Source organism: Rhipicephalus sanguineus, chromosome 5 (genome assembly GCF_013339695.2).
Source record: "Rhipicephalus sanguineus isolate Rsan-2018 chromosome 5, BIME_Rsan_1.4, whole genome shotgun sequence".
Lineage (NCBI taxonomy): Eukaryota > Metazoa > Arthropoda > Arachnida > Ixodida > Ixodidae > Rhipicephalus > Rhipicephalus sanguineus.
This window is the reverse complement of record NC_051180.1, coordinates 33,987,139-34,002,953: the sequence shown is the minus strand read 5'-3', so window position 1 is coordinate 34,002,953 and position 15,815 is coordinate 33,987,139. Positions and strand designations below refer to the sequence as shown.

Sequence of the window (15,815 nt, the reverse complement as noted above, 5' to 3'; positions counted from 1 at the left end):
AACACTATGCGCTGGGCTATTAGCCACCCGCATCACTCAGGCGAAGCATGCCTGGAACGGTAATGGCGTTCGTTTGAATTCGCGTCACTATTCGAATTGCCCATACCTTTACACTCGGCATGCCCCTGATGTGATACGGTACATCAGAACGGGACGCTAGCTCTTCAGTAATCAATGCGTACTTTCGAAACAGTCTCAGTTGACCTTTTCTATTCGCAGATAGCGGTCAAAAAGCGTTTCTCTTTCTTTTCTTTCGTCTTTGCTTTATTTCGCGTATTCGATAGTGTCATGTGTAAACGAAAGCAAAAATTGTTGCTTGTAATGACCGAACGGTGCATTGAAGGCTTCTCGAAAGGAAGGACAGTAAGCGTACAAAAAATAATCAGGAAAGGTATTGTGGGGCTGCTGTATCGCTCTAACGACAGGAGCGTTTAGGATGCGACGGCGCAAGTGTTGCTGTGGGCATAGCCGATCACACTCGGCCGACAGCTTTCGCGTGGGCATCTCTTGCAGACTGACACAGAGCACAGCAACATTTCTATAGAAGCATTGTAGCACAGTGCAAGAAGCGTCTCATCCCCCACAACCGTTCCTGCGTTCGGTGCAGCCGCGCCACGGCAGTGGATCAGGCCTACACCTTGTAAAGGGGGCTGTTTCTCGAATGGTTGTCCACTTTGTAGGCACGCAGAGGGGCTGGAAATGAGCGCCGAGTTGTCTTCTTATATGGGACACTTGCATTGTTCCCCGTTGCTCCTGTACACACTTTCGGACATCAGTTAGTGTCGCTTAGTCCCTGTAGTTCCACTTATAACTCTTGTATACGCATGCCTGCCAAGTTATTGCAAAATGCTGCTTGCATACTATCGTCGTGTTGACAACCCTTTGTGCATTAGCGAGACGCATACGTGCCACTTTTCCTTCTGCAGAAAGCTTTTTCTCCCATATCGCCCGTCGCAATTAGCGCTACGCTACGTCACTCATATCATTACCCAAGTCTTCGTAATCGTAATGAAAATTCTTTTGCCGTGCTTTCGAAGGGCGGCAGTAGTGTTACAGTGGCATTGAATAATTTTTTTTACGAAAGCTTCCGAATTTTCCTCTGCTTCAGATATGAAGAACCCACCATTCAAAATGCCGGATGAGTTTCTCTTTTTCTTGTTTTTCAGCGAGGCTATTTTAGCCTCCAGTGATCACGTGATGTTGTAAACCTGCGCAGTAACTCGACCGATAAATGCGTCGAAACACAATCCCCTACGAAATTGCCACGTTCATCGCGAAGTGCAATTGTGGATAGTGGTGTGTGGGAATATTTTTCTTGTTATCATATATATACCTCTGGAAGAGTGGTCAGATATTCAGGGACAACACCAATACTGGACAATTTCGACAGCCGAAGAAAGGACAGGGTAATGAATAAAAGATGGGTTCGAAACAGTGCGCAAAATACGAGGACACAGAAAGAAAGAGACAGGACCAAGCGTTGTTGTTTCCTTCGCCTAGTCCTGTCTGTTTCTTTCTGTGTCCTCGTATTTTTCGCGCTGTTTCGAACCCATGAAGTATAAAACATGGTCGGTGTATGCGGCGAAGTGAGCTTTACAGGAACAGACCACAGCGCTATGAAGGCTCACAAGAGGCGCACGTGGCGTTAATTCTACTGCTAGAAATGAGGTGCTCACAACGTTCCTCTGCACAACTTGAGAAGTGCTACTCTGTGTCACTTGCTTCGCCCTTTTCATCCCAAATACACGGTGATGCAATCGCAGGACGGTGCCTTCGTGAGTCAGTGGGACAATGTTTTCCCACTTTTGAAAATCCTCTCATGAGTCAGCGGGACATATGCGTCTCACTTTTTTTTCAGTAAAGTACTGGATTAATTTTGATGAAATGTGTTTTATACTATTTCTTTATGGTTTATATCTATATACCACAGCCGGTTTTTACATCGTCGTGTCAAAAATATAGGTGAACCTACAAAGGGTTAAATATACGGTTCTTAATTTGTGCTCGATTTAGGGAAAATTGGTCTGTAAACCGGTGTGCCTCTTCCCAGCGTCCCGGCGGTGTTTTTTTTCTGCTGTCACTAGCAGCGATGTTCTTAGCAATAAATCGCTTTTCTTACACAATTTTGCGTTCTCTTCTTTCGAACGTACGTGCGCTTTCTCTTCCCAGAATGCGTATTGCGCGACGCCAGATGCGCGAAGCGGAATTCGCTCGAGGTCGAGGTTGCTCAAGACAAGTGGCGTCAGCACCGCGCGGCATCAGAACCACTCGAAATATATCTCCAGTGCAGCGGCGCATATACATACGTGCATCAGGAAGCGCTCGGCGAATATATATATATATAGGCTGGGAGATCGTAAGGCATATCTCACCTTTGCCCTTAACCTCGCGTGTATACCTAACTTTTTTTTTTTTTGCTTCCTCCGACTGGTCGGCATAAATCTCTATATCGAAATAATGCTTCCTATATACGAAAAACTTCAGCCACTTGCCGCGGCTTTCTGCGTCGCATTTTCGAATGTTTTCGTATAAATTGCGGCCATTTATTTCTGCCGTCACAACCCGTGCACGCAGGCTGACGTGCGGTTTCCGTCGAGGTGAAATAAAACGTGCTACGAAAAAAACATGGCTGATCCCTCCGTCATAGGAATCGGTATAACACGAAAGCGAAACGTGTCTTCACAGAAGGAGTGCTTATTGTGTAGCGATATATGAGACCTTGTACAATGTCTATTCGTGTTTGGCAGCTATAGCACCGTTTGACGTGGATGCACCCATGTTGACAGCATGTCTCTATCGCGACCACTAACGCCCATGATTATGATTAAACCGTTGTGGTAGCTGACGATGTGAACATATATTTGGACACAGCGAATCGTGAATCCCGCGTAAGGATGATATCAACAAGCTCATAATCAACACTGGTAGCCGGTATGCACTTCTTCAAAGCGTCGTCCATTAAGGAGAGAAACGGCATGGCGTGCGCTTTCTAGTAATGGGTAGCCGACGCCTGTGCTCATGCATACACTAACACACACTGCGCTTCAGCAACACGGGAGGTAGAAGTTCGTAGCCTGAGCCGCAAACGCGTGCGTCCCGCTGGTTTCTGTCTCACAGGCGCTGCTCTCGCTCCACCAAGGCACGACATTCGCCCGTCGAAATCGTGTCCTTTCTGCAACGCGTATTGCAGCAGTTTTGTTAGTCGGTGCTCTCGCAATTGAAGCAGTCGGCGGCGGAGAAATCCCGTTGGTGCACGTGGAAGCTGCACTACTCCGATGAGCCGACGCACGCTAACACGAAGCGAAAGGCAAAGAAAGACCTTAACCAACGTAACTGCGTCAAGGGTGCCCCGGCGACGCCATCGCGGCCAGTCTACCTCTCTGGTATCGAGGCGCTGCAACCATGACCTCCAATATCGCGTGCAATCTCGGAGTAAGCGCTAGTAAGTGTCGATCGTGAAGCATTACTTCTTTTCACATCTCACAGACGGCGGCACCGCCCCGCTCCGTCCGCCGCGAAAGAGAATGTGTGAAAGATATAAGGCGCGTTCGCACCGTGTCTCGCATCTCCCGAGTTAGCTTAGTCGGTAGGGAGCCGGGCGCTTGCCGTCGCGGCCGCAACGTCGTGGGTTCGATTCCCAGCGCGGTATCTTTTTCTTGGTTTTTTTCTTTCTCACCCGTTGGCGTCCATTTTATCAACGTCATATCCGTGACGGATGTACTTGGTGGACCCCGGCATAAAACACTTTCGTGTTAAAAAAAAAAAAAAGACATTACATGTAGATACGAAACGTAAGGGAACGCTTATAGAGATGCTGTGCATGGTGGCCCACGGAGAGAGAAGGAAGGAACAGCCCACCGACGGCAAGACTCGAGAGATACGTTTGAGTGATTGCATCGAGGACGGACGGTGATATGCTTGAATTTCTTACGTCGTCACTGGCGCTGTTTATCAAAGGCCGGAGATAACGATGGATACATGTTATCTACACAAGAATTCTACACGAGAATTCCTCATACCGTGGGACGCATGGAGTTTATTTATTCGTACTGTCCCTGCCACATGTAGAGCTTTCTTTTTTTCTCTTTGTTTACCACACGTCATGGCGTTTCCTGAATCGAGTCGTTTCACAGAGCTGCTCACTGTCGTAGCAGGAGGCTTACATGTTTGGGCAAAGCGGATCAACTCGGGATAAAATGTTCAACTGAGAGCGGAAAGCGAACTCCTCCGTTTATGGTCTGTGGTCTTCTGTGAGACCCTGAATAAATTAAGGCCGCACAAAAAGAAAACTAACCGTACCTTTCCACTAGCGTCCTAAGTTTCAGAGCTCTACTGAAGTTGCCCTGAGGTCCCCAGTAACATCCCGTGTGGGGCTGTTTCTGACGGTGATGGCAAATGTTTTGCCTGACGACGATGATCTCGACAAAGCTTATATTTATTACCAGATCTGACATGACAGTTCGTATAATATCGCGGACCTGCGAGTGAATGGTATTGTTTATTTCGCAGGTTTTTGTTTTGTCAAGATGAAATTTGTTCAAAACAGTACATGCGGAATGTCTCGCACATATATAGAAAGTTTCGTGGGTACTTCGCTGTGTATATGGTACGATCAATTAAGCTCTCTGCTGTTGATGAAGTACATGATGGTGATGATGATTGATAGTTACAGTGCTGACGTTGTCGCCAACCACTGGATAATTACTATCGCACGCTTATAAGAGTAACCTGTTCTTAAACAGAAAACGCGAAAAGCCGCCTTTGATAAGCCGTCAACACAGAACATGTACGTATGTACTGGGAGCAGTGACATATGGGAGGAAATTTGCTGTGGCGCTTGCCTCATTACGCTCTCAGCGAACGAGTTGGCCCATGCTATTGAGACATGCCAGCTAGATTATTAAACCGCAAGAGCGACGCCCGCAATTTCCTTCCCACGCCTCCGGAAAGGATTCCCGCTGCGAAAGCAAACATGGGCAATGCAAGGAAAACGACCGAATAGGCAGACCCATGGCAGCGCCTCTTTTTCTTTCTTTTTTTTTTCCCGTCGGCTCGCCATCGTGCTGGAGTCCGGCTATTGCATATAGCGATCCCTATACTGCCTGGCCGTTCAGCCGGCGGCGGCACCGGCGACGCCCGGCCATTTCATATGGACGTTGCCGCGCTGACTGCGATGCGAGTCTCTCGCGGTGCCCGGCCTCGTCGCTTTTATATTCCCTCGTCTCGAAATTCCTTCGCGTTCATATGCGAAGGATCCAGAACTGCGGCTTGTCCCTTCCTCCCTCCTCCTCATGCGCTCCGCTCTCTACCGACCTAGGAATAGCGGAGGGATTGCGGCAAGAGGGGATTTTCGAGCCAGAATTGGAAGAAGGCCGTACGAAGCCTGCAGGCAAAACGAAAAAGAGAAGCGAAGGGAGCAAGAATTTCGAACGAAGAAAAAAAAATTATGCCACGCGTCGTTCTCAGTGCGAGATGGGAAAGGTGAGGAAGGGCAAGGAGGAGAAGTTTTGACGGCCGGACATTCCGTCCGGTTGCGCCCGTCGCTGAGCGTGCGAGTCAAGTGTATGGTCTCCATACCGCGCACGACGAGGCCGGCGGATGAAGTGGGGTATATATGGGCAAGGCCCGTTGTACAGCTGTAGTCCCTCCGTGCATGTCTTCTTCTTCCTGCAGTGGCCCGGCAGCATCGCCTCTCGCGGAAGAGACAGGAGCTGCCCGGAATAGTCGAACGTCGCACGCGCCGTTCTCCACTCTGCTGCGCCGGAGGGGAGGGGGCACTTTATTGGAGTTTGCTGGCGTTTTGTTCCGCGCTGCTTATATTCCCGGCTCGTCCGCGTTTTCCCTCTCCCCATCTCATCGGCTTCCCCACGGTTGCCGTTTTGCTTCCTTTCCTTCCCCGTAGTGCATACGCGACTTCTTTTCGTCCGTGTCCAACGGGCCGTTTTTCTAAGGTCTCTCTTTCTCGCTGTAACGTCCACTTGACGATTTTCTTTATGCGGCGGGCCGCGATGATCGAGCCAGAAAAGCGTCTCTTTTTGTCCCTTCGTGACGGCCGGCTGCTCCTGCGGACTTTCAGGCGCGGTTTTCTTCGTAAGCCTCCCCCCCCCCCCCTCGGCTGCTGTGCATGTATTCGTATGTTTTTTTGCATCTTATTTCGCGTTTATTATTATTCTTCGTATTCCTCTTTGCTCTTTCAAGCTGTGGGACGACGGCCGCCGTGCTGCGGTTTTATGATGGAGCGCGGTCGGTGGGCGATCTCTCGAAAAGGGGCACGTTGGCATAGTGGGTTTTCCAGGGACGTCGCGCATCCGCTCGCGCTCACACATTCTTTTTTTTTTTATTAAGCCTGCATTTGGTGGGCCATTTTATTGCTGCCGTTTGTATATACGTGTACGTGCGGCGCGGGCCTCCGCCTACCTCCTCAAGCTTTGGTTCTGCCCGGAATGACCTGCGTGGTCATCAAAGCGCGTATTCTTTGCCACCGTCCAGCATTGGATGTGCACTGTTCCACTGGGAAAGGTATGCGAGCGAGAAAAACAGAAATAGGAAAAGAAAAAAAAAACAAGCGTTAGTCGGTGTAAACGCGGCTGTACGTCGCTGGCAGGCAGTCAGTGCTTGCTTGTCCGGCCCGTTTTTCTGGCCGCGAGGTGCGGGAAATAAGGCAGCGCCTTTGGCTGGCCTGTCTGGCTGGCGCTCTGCGTGCTGTATTCCCCGCGCCGGCCGCCGCCGCCGTTCGCGCTCATATTGGCAAGGCGCGCGTTTGCGGCGCCACCGATTTGCTCTGCTGCTTTTCGCTGACTGCCCGTGCGAACGGCCGAGCCGTCGTATTGCGCCGTGTTTGGCATCTCGTTTCCCTCGGCTGCGAGATAAAAAGAAAAATAATGAAGAAGGAAGCAATATTGGGGGAAGCTGAGAGCATGCCAACAGGCGAAAGAGAAATCTTCGTCACACTTCGCCAGGTTCTTCGAGGAGTCGGTGCAGTGTGTGTGTGTGTGTGTGTGTGTGTGTGTGTGTGTGTGTGTGTGTGTGTGTGTGTGTGTGTGTGTGTGTGTGTGTGTGTGTGTGTTTGGGCGGCGCAGGCGCTCATGTATGTACACGTATACACGTACTATACTTACGAACGTGGCGAGATGGCGCGTGTACGTTTACCCGTCGAAGCGCCCGCGAGCTTTTGTTAGAATCGGGAATGCGCGTGCGAATGGCTCTGCGAAATCGCCTTCGATGTGTGTGCGTGTGTGTGTGTGAGAGAGAGAGAGAGAAAAGTGGGAAGGCAGTGCATGTATTCACTAAGGTGCCGCGGCTCGCCTCTACGTTAGCAGTGGGAAACGCAGCATGATTGGATCTGTCACACGAACTGCGTCATCTGCTTTATCTCGGTGTATACTGCGAAAATTTCAAATGGGCGTAGCGGCGCGTACATGTATCCCGACTCTTTCGCGCACCGTTTCCGTCCCCCCTCCTTCCCGCCTTTTTCCTTTTTTTTTTTTTTTCCACCGTGTTGCAACCTCCCACCCCTTCTTGTTCTTTGTTTCCTGGAACGTGTAGCAACCGAGAACGGCAGCTCTCCCTTACGTATGTGCCTTTTGCGATAAGGCGAGCGCCGACCGCTCTTGCTGTCCGAGGTAAGCCTTCTTGAGCGGAAAGTGGATGCGACAACTGTACGGCTCTGCGTTGCACGAGCGAGCCGAATGAAACGGACACGCGTGAACTCCAACGAATAGTGAACTCGGGGAAACTGTATGAGAAATTAACTGTCTCCTTTTCTTAAAATAGAAATGTAGAAGTAATCAGGCAAATAATACTTTTCTTTTGGTAGGATCCGGAGCCGGCATTTTCCGCTTTACCGCGTGCAGTACGCCATCCATTACTGCGACGATCATTTTGTGTGAGTGTGTGTGTGTGGGGGGGGGGGGGTCACGGTGTGCTGTACGTTCTTGCTCGCTATTCGGAATAATAATAATAATAATAATAATAATAATAATAATAATAATAATAATAATAATAATAATAATAATAATAATAATAATAATAATAACGTGGTGCTTGTTTACGTGCGTACATACATTTGCACAAGTCCCCTCGCTTTAGTTTTCAAGAACAATTTTGACTACCGCGGCGATGGTGTTGTGTTGCGCGATACAAGTGGCGGTTGCGGTGGGCCTTTCCTGCTTTTTTTTTTCGCTCTGTGAAAGAGAATGAAAGAGCGAGGAAATTGAGGCTGCTCAGTAACACCGTTATTGAGTGTTACATTAACTTATATAACATGGTCTACTTATCTCCTGAAGTTGTTTAAATTTCACTTTCAATGCGAAATAAATAAATAAATAAATAAACAGCGCTTTCGGTGTTCTACGCCGCTCATTATGCGGCTGCTAGACGTTGTAATTGAATCCTTCAATTTGTGTTTAGTATGGCATAACAGAATGTTAGTGCCACAGCAAAAGGCGCAGGAAAGTCAGTGTAGCATGACTATGCGTGTAGCCGAATTTAGCGCATAAATGTCGTCCGGAGCAAAAATCATGTACTGCACTTATAGAGTGTACTCTTCTGTGTGCACTTGTAGTTATACATCATTCGTAACAAACGTCAAAAAAAAAAAAAAGCACTCGATGCTTTTTCGAAAGATAGTGCGCAAGAACATAGCTCGTATCTCCGCGCAGTATACCTGCGATTGGCATACCATGTGATTAACAAGCTCTTATCAGAGGAAATCTAGGTAACATACTACTGCGAGCGTGCCGCCTGTTTGTGGTTGCGGAAGCATTACACTGAGAAGCTTCAACGTTGTCGTTTTTTTGTTTTTTTTTTTTTTTGTCTTATTCGATAGCGAGATTTCACCCGCCATGGTGGTCCGGTGGTTATGGTGTTCAACTGCTGACCCGAAGGTCGCAGGATCGAATCCCGGCCGTGGCGGCCGCATTTCGATGGACGCGAAATGCTTGAGGCCCGCGTACTTAGATTTAGGGGCACGTTGAAAAACGCCAGATGGTCGAAATTTCCGGAGCCCTCCGCTGCGACGTCCCTCACAATCATATGGTGGTTCCATGGGACGTAAAACCCCAACAATTATTATTATAGTGGGACTTCCTCCTTCATTACTGCGCATATTTACTATGGACGACTTACAGGTTCAGTCTAAGGGAAGAAAAATTTCGTTATACGCTAGAATTACTGCGTGTTCGTCTAATGTGGTTTTCTTCCACCTCCTATTACCAAGGCCGTGCGGCATCGCCTTGCGTGCGCCGTCGAGAAAGGGGGCCGTGCCATCTGCCTATGACGTTCCCTCGCCATTTTGCGCATTCTATTCGGACCAGTGGTCGCGCGACAGTCTTATCGAGCAAATCGAGGTTCCGCGTTATCGCGCTCGACCTTTACTTTTGCGCAACGGTTCTTATCCTGTAGCCGCTCTTCTCGGCGTGGCCTCGTCCGCCATGCCTATTCGCGAGAATACATTATACGGCTGCGCGAGCTCGCTCTCTGTTCCGACCACTCGTGTCTCTCGTCGGCGTCCTGCGCGCGCTCATTTGCGTGTCGCTTTGCATATCAGAGCTGCCGGATAAGCCGCTCGTGCCGCCACTGGCCGCGCGGCGCCTTGGGCGAGCGCTTGCGCAATGCCGCGAGCAGCACGCGCGTCGTGGCCGGATATCGCGTGCGCCTATCGCCTCTTGTGCCTTTGGCATATATTTGCCTTATGCAAGACGAGCGTTGGAGGGCGCGCCCTTATCTCTCCTCCGGGGCTGGAATTGCCGTCCCCGTCGTCGGCGGCGCCGCCGCTGCGCGTCGCGTTTCATTGCCCTATCGGCAGCAGTCGCCGTCCGCCGCCGGCGCTCTGATAGGGAAATACAAATACAAAGTTGCGCGCACCCCTCGGGCAGAGTGGCGATAAGGCGAAAAACTCGCTCGCAGCGGCGTCAGCAGCAAGCAAGCAACGGCGACATGCATGCGCCTCCCGGAGTACGATGTGCCGGCGCAGCAACGGTACGTACTGCGAAGAAACACCCGGCGACAGAGATCGCCGCCGCTTTTTGCGCGCTGCTTGGCGCTTGCGTGGCTCGTGTGCATGGTACGAATGACATCCCGGGTGGCGGCGGCGGCGGCACCGATGTGACCATGGCGGCCGCGTTGGCCTTCCGACGGAACGAGCCGCGGAGGCGGCGGCCTGGCTCGTTCCCGGAACATGGGCCCGAAACATGCATTCCCGGAGCATGGGCCCGAGATAACTGTTGCCCGTTCGGTGTTCGTGCGCAGATTGATTGACCGCCCGCTTGTCGGGTGTGCACACGGCCCCAGCTTTGCGTCCATTTCTACAGGCCGCTTTTTATCTCTTAACGCTTTATCGTTCTGCACGTCTGTTGAAGCTCTGGCGCGATGGCGCTAATAATTTAATAATTGTCGTGGCTTTTACGTACCAGAACCACGGTATGGTTATGAGGCACAACGTACTGGTGGACTCTGGATTAATTACGACCACCTGGGGTTTTTCAACGTGCACCTTATTGCATACGCACTCGGGTGTTTGCATTTCGTCACCATCGATATGCGGGACTCTGCACACTAATCTGACACTATGTGCCTGTACTGTTTGCATGTATGCATGTAGTGGCGGAGTCAACAACCGGCGCTTTTGGGATGTCGGCGTTTAAAGTAAAAACAAAGGACTGATGATATCGTTTCAAGCCTGTATTGAACCTCGATCTACCGTCAAAAAAATGCTTAGCTCAGCATGTCCCTTAGCCCATTTTTCCAGGTAGGCCTTAAGTCATCATTCGAATAGATTGTCATCTCTCTTTCTCTTCTGCTGCCGCGTACACAGGTGGAACGAATGCTACGCAGTCGCACGTGGTCACTGCACGCGCTAAGCCAGCTGATAGACGAATGTGATTGCGTGTTGACTGCGTGCTCACGTCTGCCATAGATTTTCTGTGCGTGTTTGTGCGAATACGACAACGTGTGCCCACATGCTCGGCTTTTGAGTGCATTGTTGCTGTTTTTTTGTTGTTTTTTTTTACTCTTGCTCCGTTTGAAGTGCAGCGAAACGTGCAAGGCGTTTTGCAACACTGCTGTAGCCATACTTAGTGTGTTTGAAATAAACATATAATTTCTTTTAGTGCCATTTACCCCGTAAGAAGTTTGACAGCTTCAAATCTTTGCCCGCTTTCCTCTTGGTTTGCAGATATCCTCCTGACTAGATGGTTATTTTTCTGAAGTAACGCGCCTATCAATTTCGCTCATTAATTCGTCTTCTCGATGGAATATGCACAGTTTTATGTGCATTCTGTCATATCCACAATAAGCTAAAACTGTGTATCATTCACGAGGATCCCGTATGCTAATAATAGCAACTTCAATATCTCCAAATAGGTACAGCTCACCCTACGTTACGTCGAAGAGTGTTGGGTCTCCACTTATGCGGCTGTTGAACTTTCTATTCTGAATTGTCTTTTTTTCCCACCGTTGTCGCAAAGCTGCAGAGACGGCGCGCACGTCAAAAGAAGTTATTCTTATCACAACTCTCCTCGTCTTCTTTAGAGGGAGAGCCAAGAGGCGTAATCAGCGAGGCTAAACGTAGACAGTCTTACGTCGACCTCCACATCGTTATCCTCAGCACCTGCGTGTTTCTAAGGCGCTATTTTATTGCGCCTGTATGCATGCCTGTTTGGTCTAGGCGGCTACGAAATGTATTACAGGTAAACTCCTACCGCTCCACTTCTCCCGTTATAAGAGTTAGCTAAACCGACTTGGTTCACGTCAGTATCCCTAAGTTCCCTAATTCCTTCTCACCCTTTATTTCCCTCCATATTTCAGAGATTGGATTGGCTTCGTCCTTATTTTTGCTTCATGCACACATTCACTCGAATATATGTCCTTTGAGAGGTTTCAAACGCAGATAATTGCGTGGTCTATACTAAATTAATAAAACGAAGCAAACATTGCCAGCGCGGTGCTCGCATCTCGTCCGGGACCGTTCGCTAACTTCTGTTCAGCCTCACTTGGTATCGACACGTCTGCATCTGCATTGAACACAAGCATTAAAAAAAAAGAAAAAGAAAACGGGAACACTTTTTCGTGGCGTACGTGTAATGCGAAATCACTTTAATTCTGTCTTTTTACTATTTCCGAAGGAACAAATAGTCGTCTCATCAGAATGCAAAACGTGTGCCGTTTTGTTGTAATACAATGCACCTGCCAGTTCATGTTTGTTTGTTTGTTTGTTTGTTTGTTTGTTTGTTTGTTTGTTTGTTTGTTTGTTTGTTTGTTTGTTTGTTTGTTTGAACCGTGGATGTCGTTCGACCGTGCTGTGGAGCTGATTTAGGCTACAAAAAAAAAAGGCTATTTGCATGGTCACGTTGACAAAATTTTCTAGCTTCTGGAACGTATCCAGCAACTCCGTATAGCTTTACACGTATACGCGAATCCACGATTTCATTCGAAGGGCGGCGCCTTGCCAGGTTTGCGTGCGTTATCGGTGCGGTCATATAGTCATATAGCGCCATGATATCAGCGTGGCCGGTGCATGGGTACTCCGTTTGCGTCTCGGCTATTTCGCTCGGCTACACGGCGTAAAGAAAAGAAAAAAAAAAGAGCGCATGACCCCGACATTGCGATTACGCGGGCTTTGATGCTGGCACTGCCGTAATCATCGTTGAAAGAAAGAAAAAAAAATATTAATAAAGAAATTCTCGGACACAGGGTACTCTGCGGCTCACTTAGCCTCGGCGAAATCAGCGCCTGTATCTCACGGTCACGAAACGATGACCTGTCGTGGCGACGTTCCCTCGAGGTTATTTTCCTGTCTCGCTTATCGTGAAGAGGCTGGGTGCTTGGCGTGCAGGCCGGTCCGTAGGAAGATCTATAGTGACCAGGAGAGGCGCAGAAAAACAGCAAATGGCGTATCGGATACAGGTGCGCGCGATAGCGCGAGACTGCGAAATTGGCAAGACTTAATTACTTAAGATGCTATGCATGATTATGTTTGATTGAAATCCGAAGTGGCCGGTGTTTTTTTTTTTTTTAAGCGGAATCGGTAGTTACCTGCGACCTATTGTAAATTGCAGTACGGGCAAAGTTCCTCTTTCTCGAATCTCCAAAAAGTTGATCGTTGATGTAAGCATGCAGAGTTGCAGCACCGTAGTGACCAGCCGAATTGACAATTGTATATTGCTGTACCACTTGCTCACGCTGCCGCGCCCGCATTACCAACTTCTTGAGTTAGTAGCCGGCCATCGATGCAACGCTAAAAGCTATATTACTTCGCAAAGACCGAGTAACTAATAAGTCACCATTGCATTATTAGTAAACTTCTTGCGCTCTCACAAGGGCTACGATTCGAGTTATGCGGCAGCGTTGTCATATTCCGGATCTGTATTCGCAGAACGTTTCCGCGCTAGAAATGTTCTTTAGACCATGCATCATCGTCGCGATGTGGTTTAGGAATTGTCGGCGTAGTCGCGCCGCCCAATGCCCGAGCATATTTTCCGCACAAAGCTACTACTACAAAAAAAAAAGACAAAAAACGAGAATGCTTCTGGATGGCCGAATTCATGAAGCCTTTTGTTCGTTACAGCGATTTGTCATTGGCCGACTGCCTTCACTTATGTATACGATTGCAACATTGCCGTTATCTGGGGTCTGGTAAGTTCTAGCACAATACCTTTTTTTTTATTTCTTTATGGCGCGAATGCGCAGACACAAAGACTCGTGGAACAGTGTGTGCAAAGAGGTTGTTTGGTCAGAGCAATTTGCTATTGGCTGACACCATTTTGGCTAAGGAATGTCCAACGTCACGGTTGGCTTACACTTATTCATAGGAATAAGTGGAAGTCTCCTCTTCTTTTCCGCCCAGAGAGAATTGCGCTGTCCGCAAGTAATACAATCGATATGCTTTAGCAAAATAGAAAATTAGGCGATTGGTTATATAAGTTGACAGGGACATTGTGTGTGCCTCCTTGCGCCGTATACAGTTTAAAATTAGCCGCCGCCGCGGCTGGCCAGTAGCCACAGTGCTCACTTGCTGACCCGAAAGGCGCGTGTTCGATCTCGATCGCGGCGGTCGCATTTCTATGGAGGAAAAATGCAAGAGGCCCGTGTTCTGTACGACATCAGTGCACGTTAAAGATGGCCGAAATTATCCGGAGCCCTCTCTACGATGTTTCTCGTAGCCCGAAAAGCTTTGATGCTCATGTAACAGCGCGAAAAGGAATGGAAAGGGCGATGAATATGCCTGGTATCGTCAGCGAAATAAACAGTATAAAGGAAGTAAGCGCTTCTTACACTCTGTCTCTGTCGTCGTCCTTTCCACATTTTCGCGCTGTTACCTAAGTTGCAGTTAACCAACTAGCCCAGAAAAAAAACTTTTTTTTTTTGGGACGTTAAAACCCATAGAGCAGCCAGTTTAAAATTGTCAGTCTAAAAAGGCATTTCCTGGGGAATACACGAACCCTCCCGGCACGTCTTGTCTTGCCACACTTGCTGTATTCGGCGCGCTTTTCGACTCGCTAAGGCGCCATTTCGATAAGACGCGCATCTCTCGTCGCGCTCCTGTCTGTCCCTCGTCCCCTTCCGTGGTTCCCGGGGAGCGCGTGATATGCATGCGCACTTAGAGGAAGCGCCAGATTGCGGCACTTTCACGGCGTAGTGAGGAAGGGTCTGCTAGACCTTGAGTTATTCCTCGAGATAAGGGCGAGCCGTGCCTCCTCGTGCTGCGTCGTCGCTGTTTTTTCCAACGGCAAATCGTGGGCGTGTGATGGCCGCGCCGCGACGCGACGACGTGATATGATTATGCAGCTCTCGCTTTCTCTGGGTCTCCAGGCAATGTTGAAGTGTGCCCCTAGATAAGGCTGCGTGCCCCTGTTTTGCCTCCTTATCTCGGCTCACTTGCATCGTTGGAAGGGCGACTCCGTGTAGCGGACGTGCGTACGAGCTCGTTGCCGAGGGCGCGCGAAAGGCACGTGCTTCGCGATATGGACCTCGTGCGAGGCCTCGTCGCCCCTTTGTAGGCTTAGCCGGGCAGAGAGCATGTCTAATGAAAGCAGGGAGTAGTCAGACTCGATGAAGAGGTATTATATCTCAGGAAAAAACTTACAATCTGTCTCAAAACCTTGGAAACCTGCAAACATTTGCCGAGTAGCGTAGGAAGCGAAGGCCAGCAGTCATCTTGAATTTGCCGTCTGATATATGCGGTTACGTCGATGTGATGACGTAGCTTATTTAACGATATGCTCGTGCATGTGTATCGGTCTTTGTTTTTCATGTATACAAGAAAAAAAAAAAGACGCCAGACCTGCGCTGAAACCGCAGCACAGTCACAGCGAAAGCTGAAAGAGCGGCGTTTCTAGAGCCCGTTGTAAGCTCTCTTAGGGCTACAATACAAGTACACTAGAAAGGTACCCACTAAGCCATAAATCACAATTTTTGTGAAGTTGGGAAGAACCTACTAAGCCATTATTTGTCATTCTGTGGAGAAGCGAGACACCAACTACACGTCTGTAAGGCATTATGTGCCCTTTGTTGACGCGACGACTGATGACGATGGAGAATTATGGCTCAGCCCTTTGTAATGGGTTGGAAGCTTTAAACGGCCCACTAGTTATGTAATTTGCATTGGGGGACGCCCGCTCGCTATTTCCCTCTCCCGTCATGCTGTATAACATACGTTGACGTGGGAGAGAGACGGGGGGGGGGGGGGGCGAAGAACTTTACTGAGACCCCGAGAAGAGAGAGAGAGGGAGTAACGAAGAGGAAAGGCAGGGAGGTTAACCAAGCTTTGGCTCGGTTGGCTGCCCTACACTTGGGGTGGGGGAGAGGGGGAATAATAT

The 15,815-nt window shown here is 49.1% G+C and overlaps 1 protein-coding gene across 4 annotated transcripts in view; it reads left to right on the top strand.

Moving 5' to 3' along the window:
• The window catches only part of LOC119393464 (POU domain, class 2, transcription factor 3), a 165,784-nt gene that overhangs the window by 97,847 nt on the left and 52,122 nt on the right, over positions 1-15,815 (top strand). The window contains exon 1 of one of the 4 annotated variants that reach the window (XM_037660496.2): positions 9,830-9,978. The exons of the other annotated variants lie outside the window; for them this stretch is intronic. Coding sequence (XP_037516424.1) covers positions 9,960-9,978 — 19 coding nt within the window. The 5' untranslated portion in view covers positions 9,830-9,959. Of the gene's footprint in view, positions 1-9,829; positions 9,979-15,815 lie in introns of those variants that run through there. 4 annotated transcript variants of the gene reach the window in all.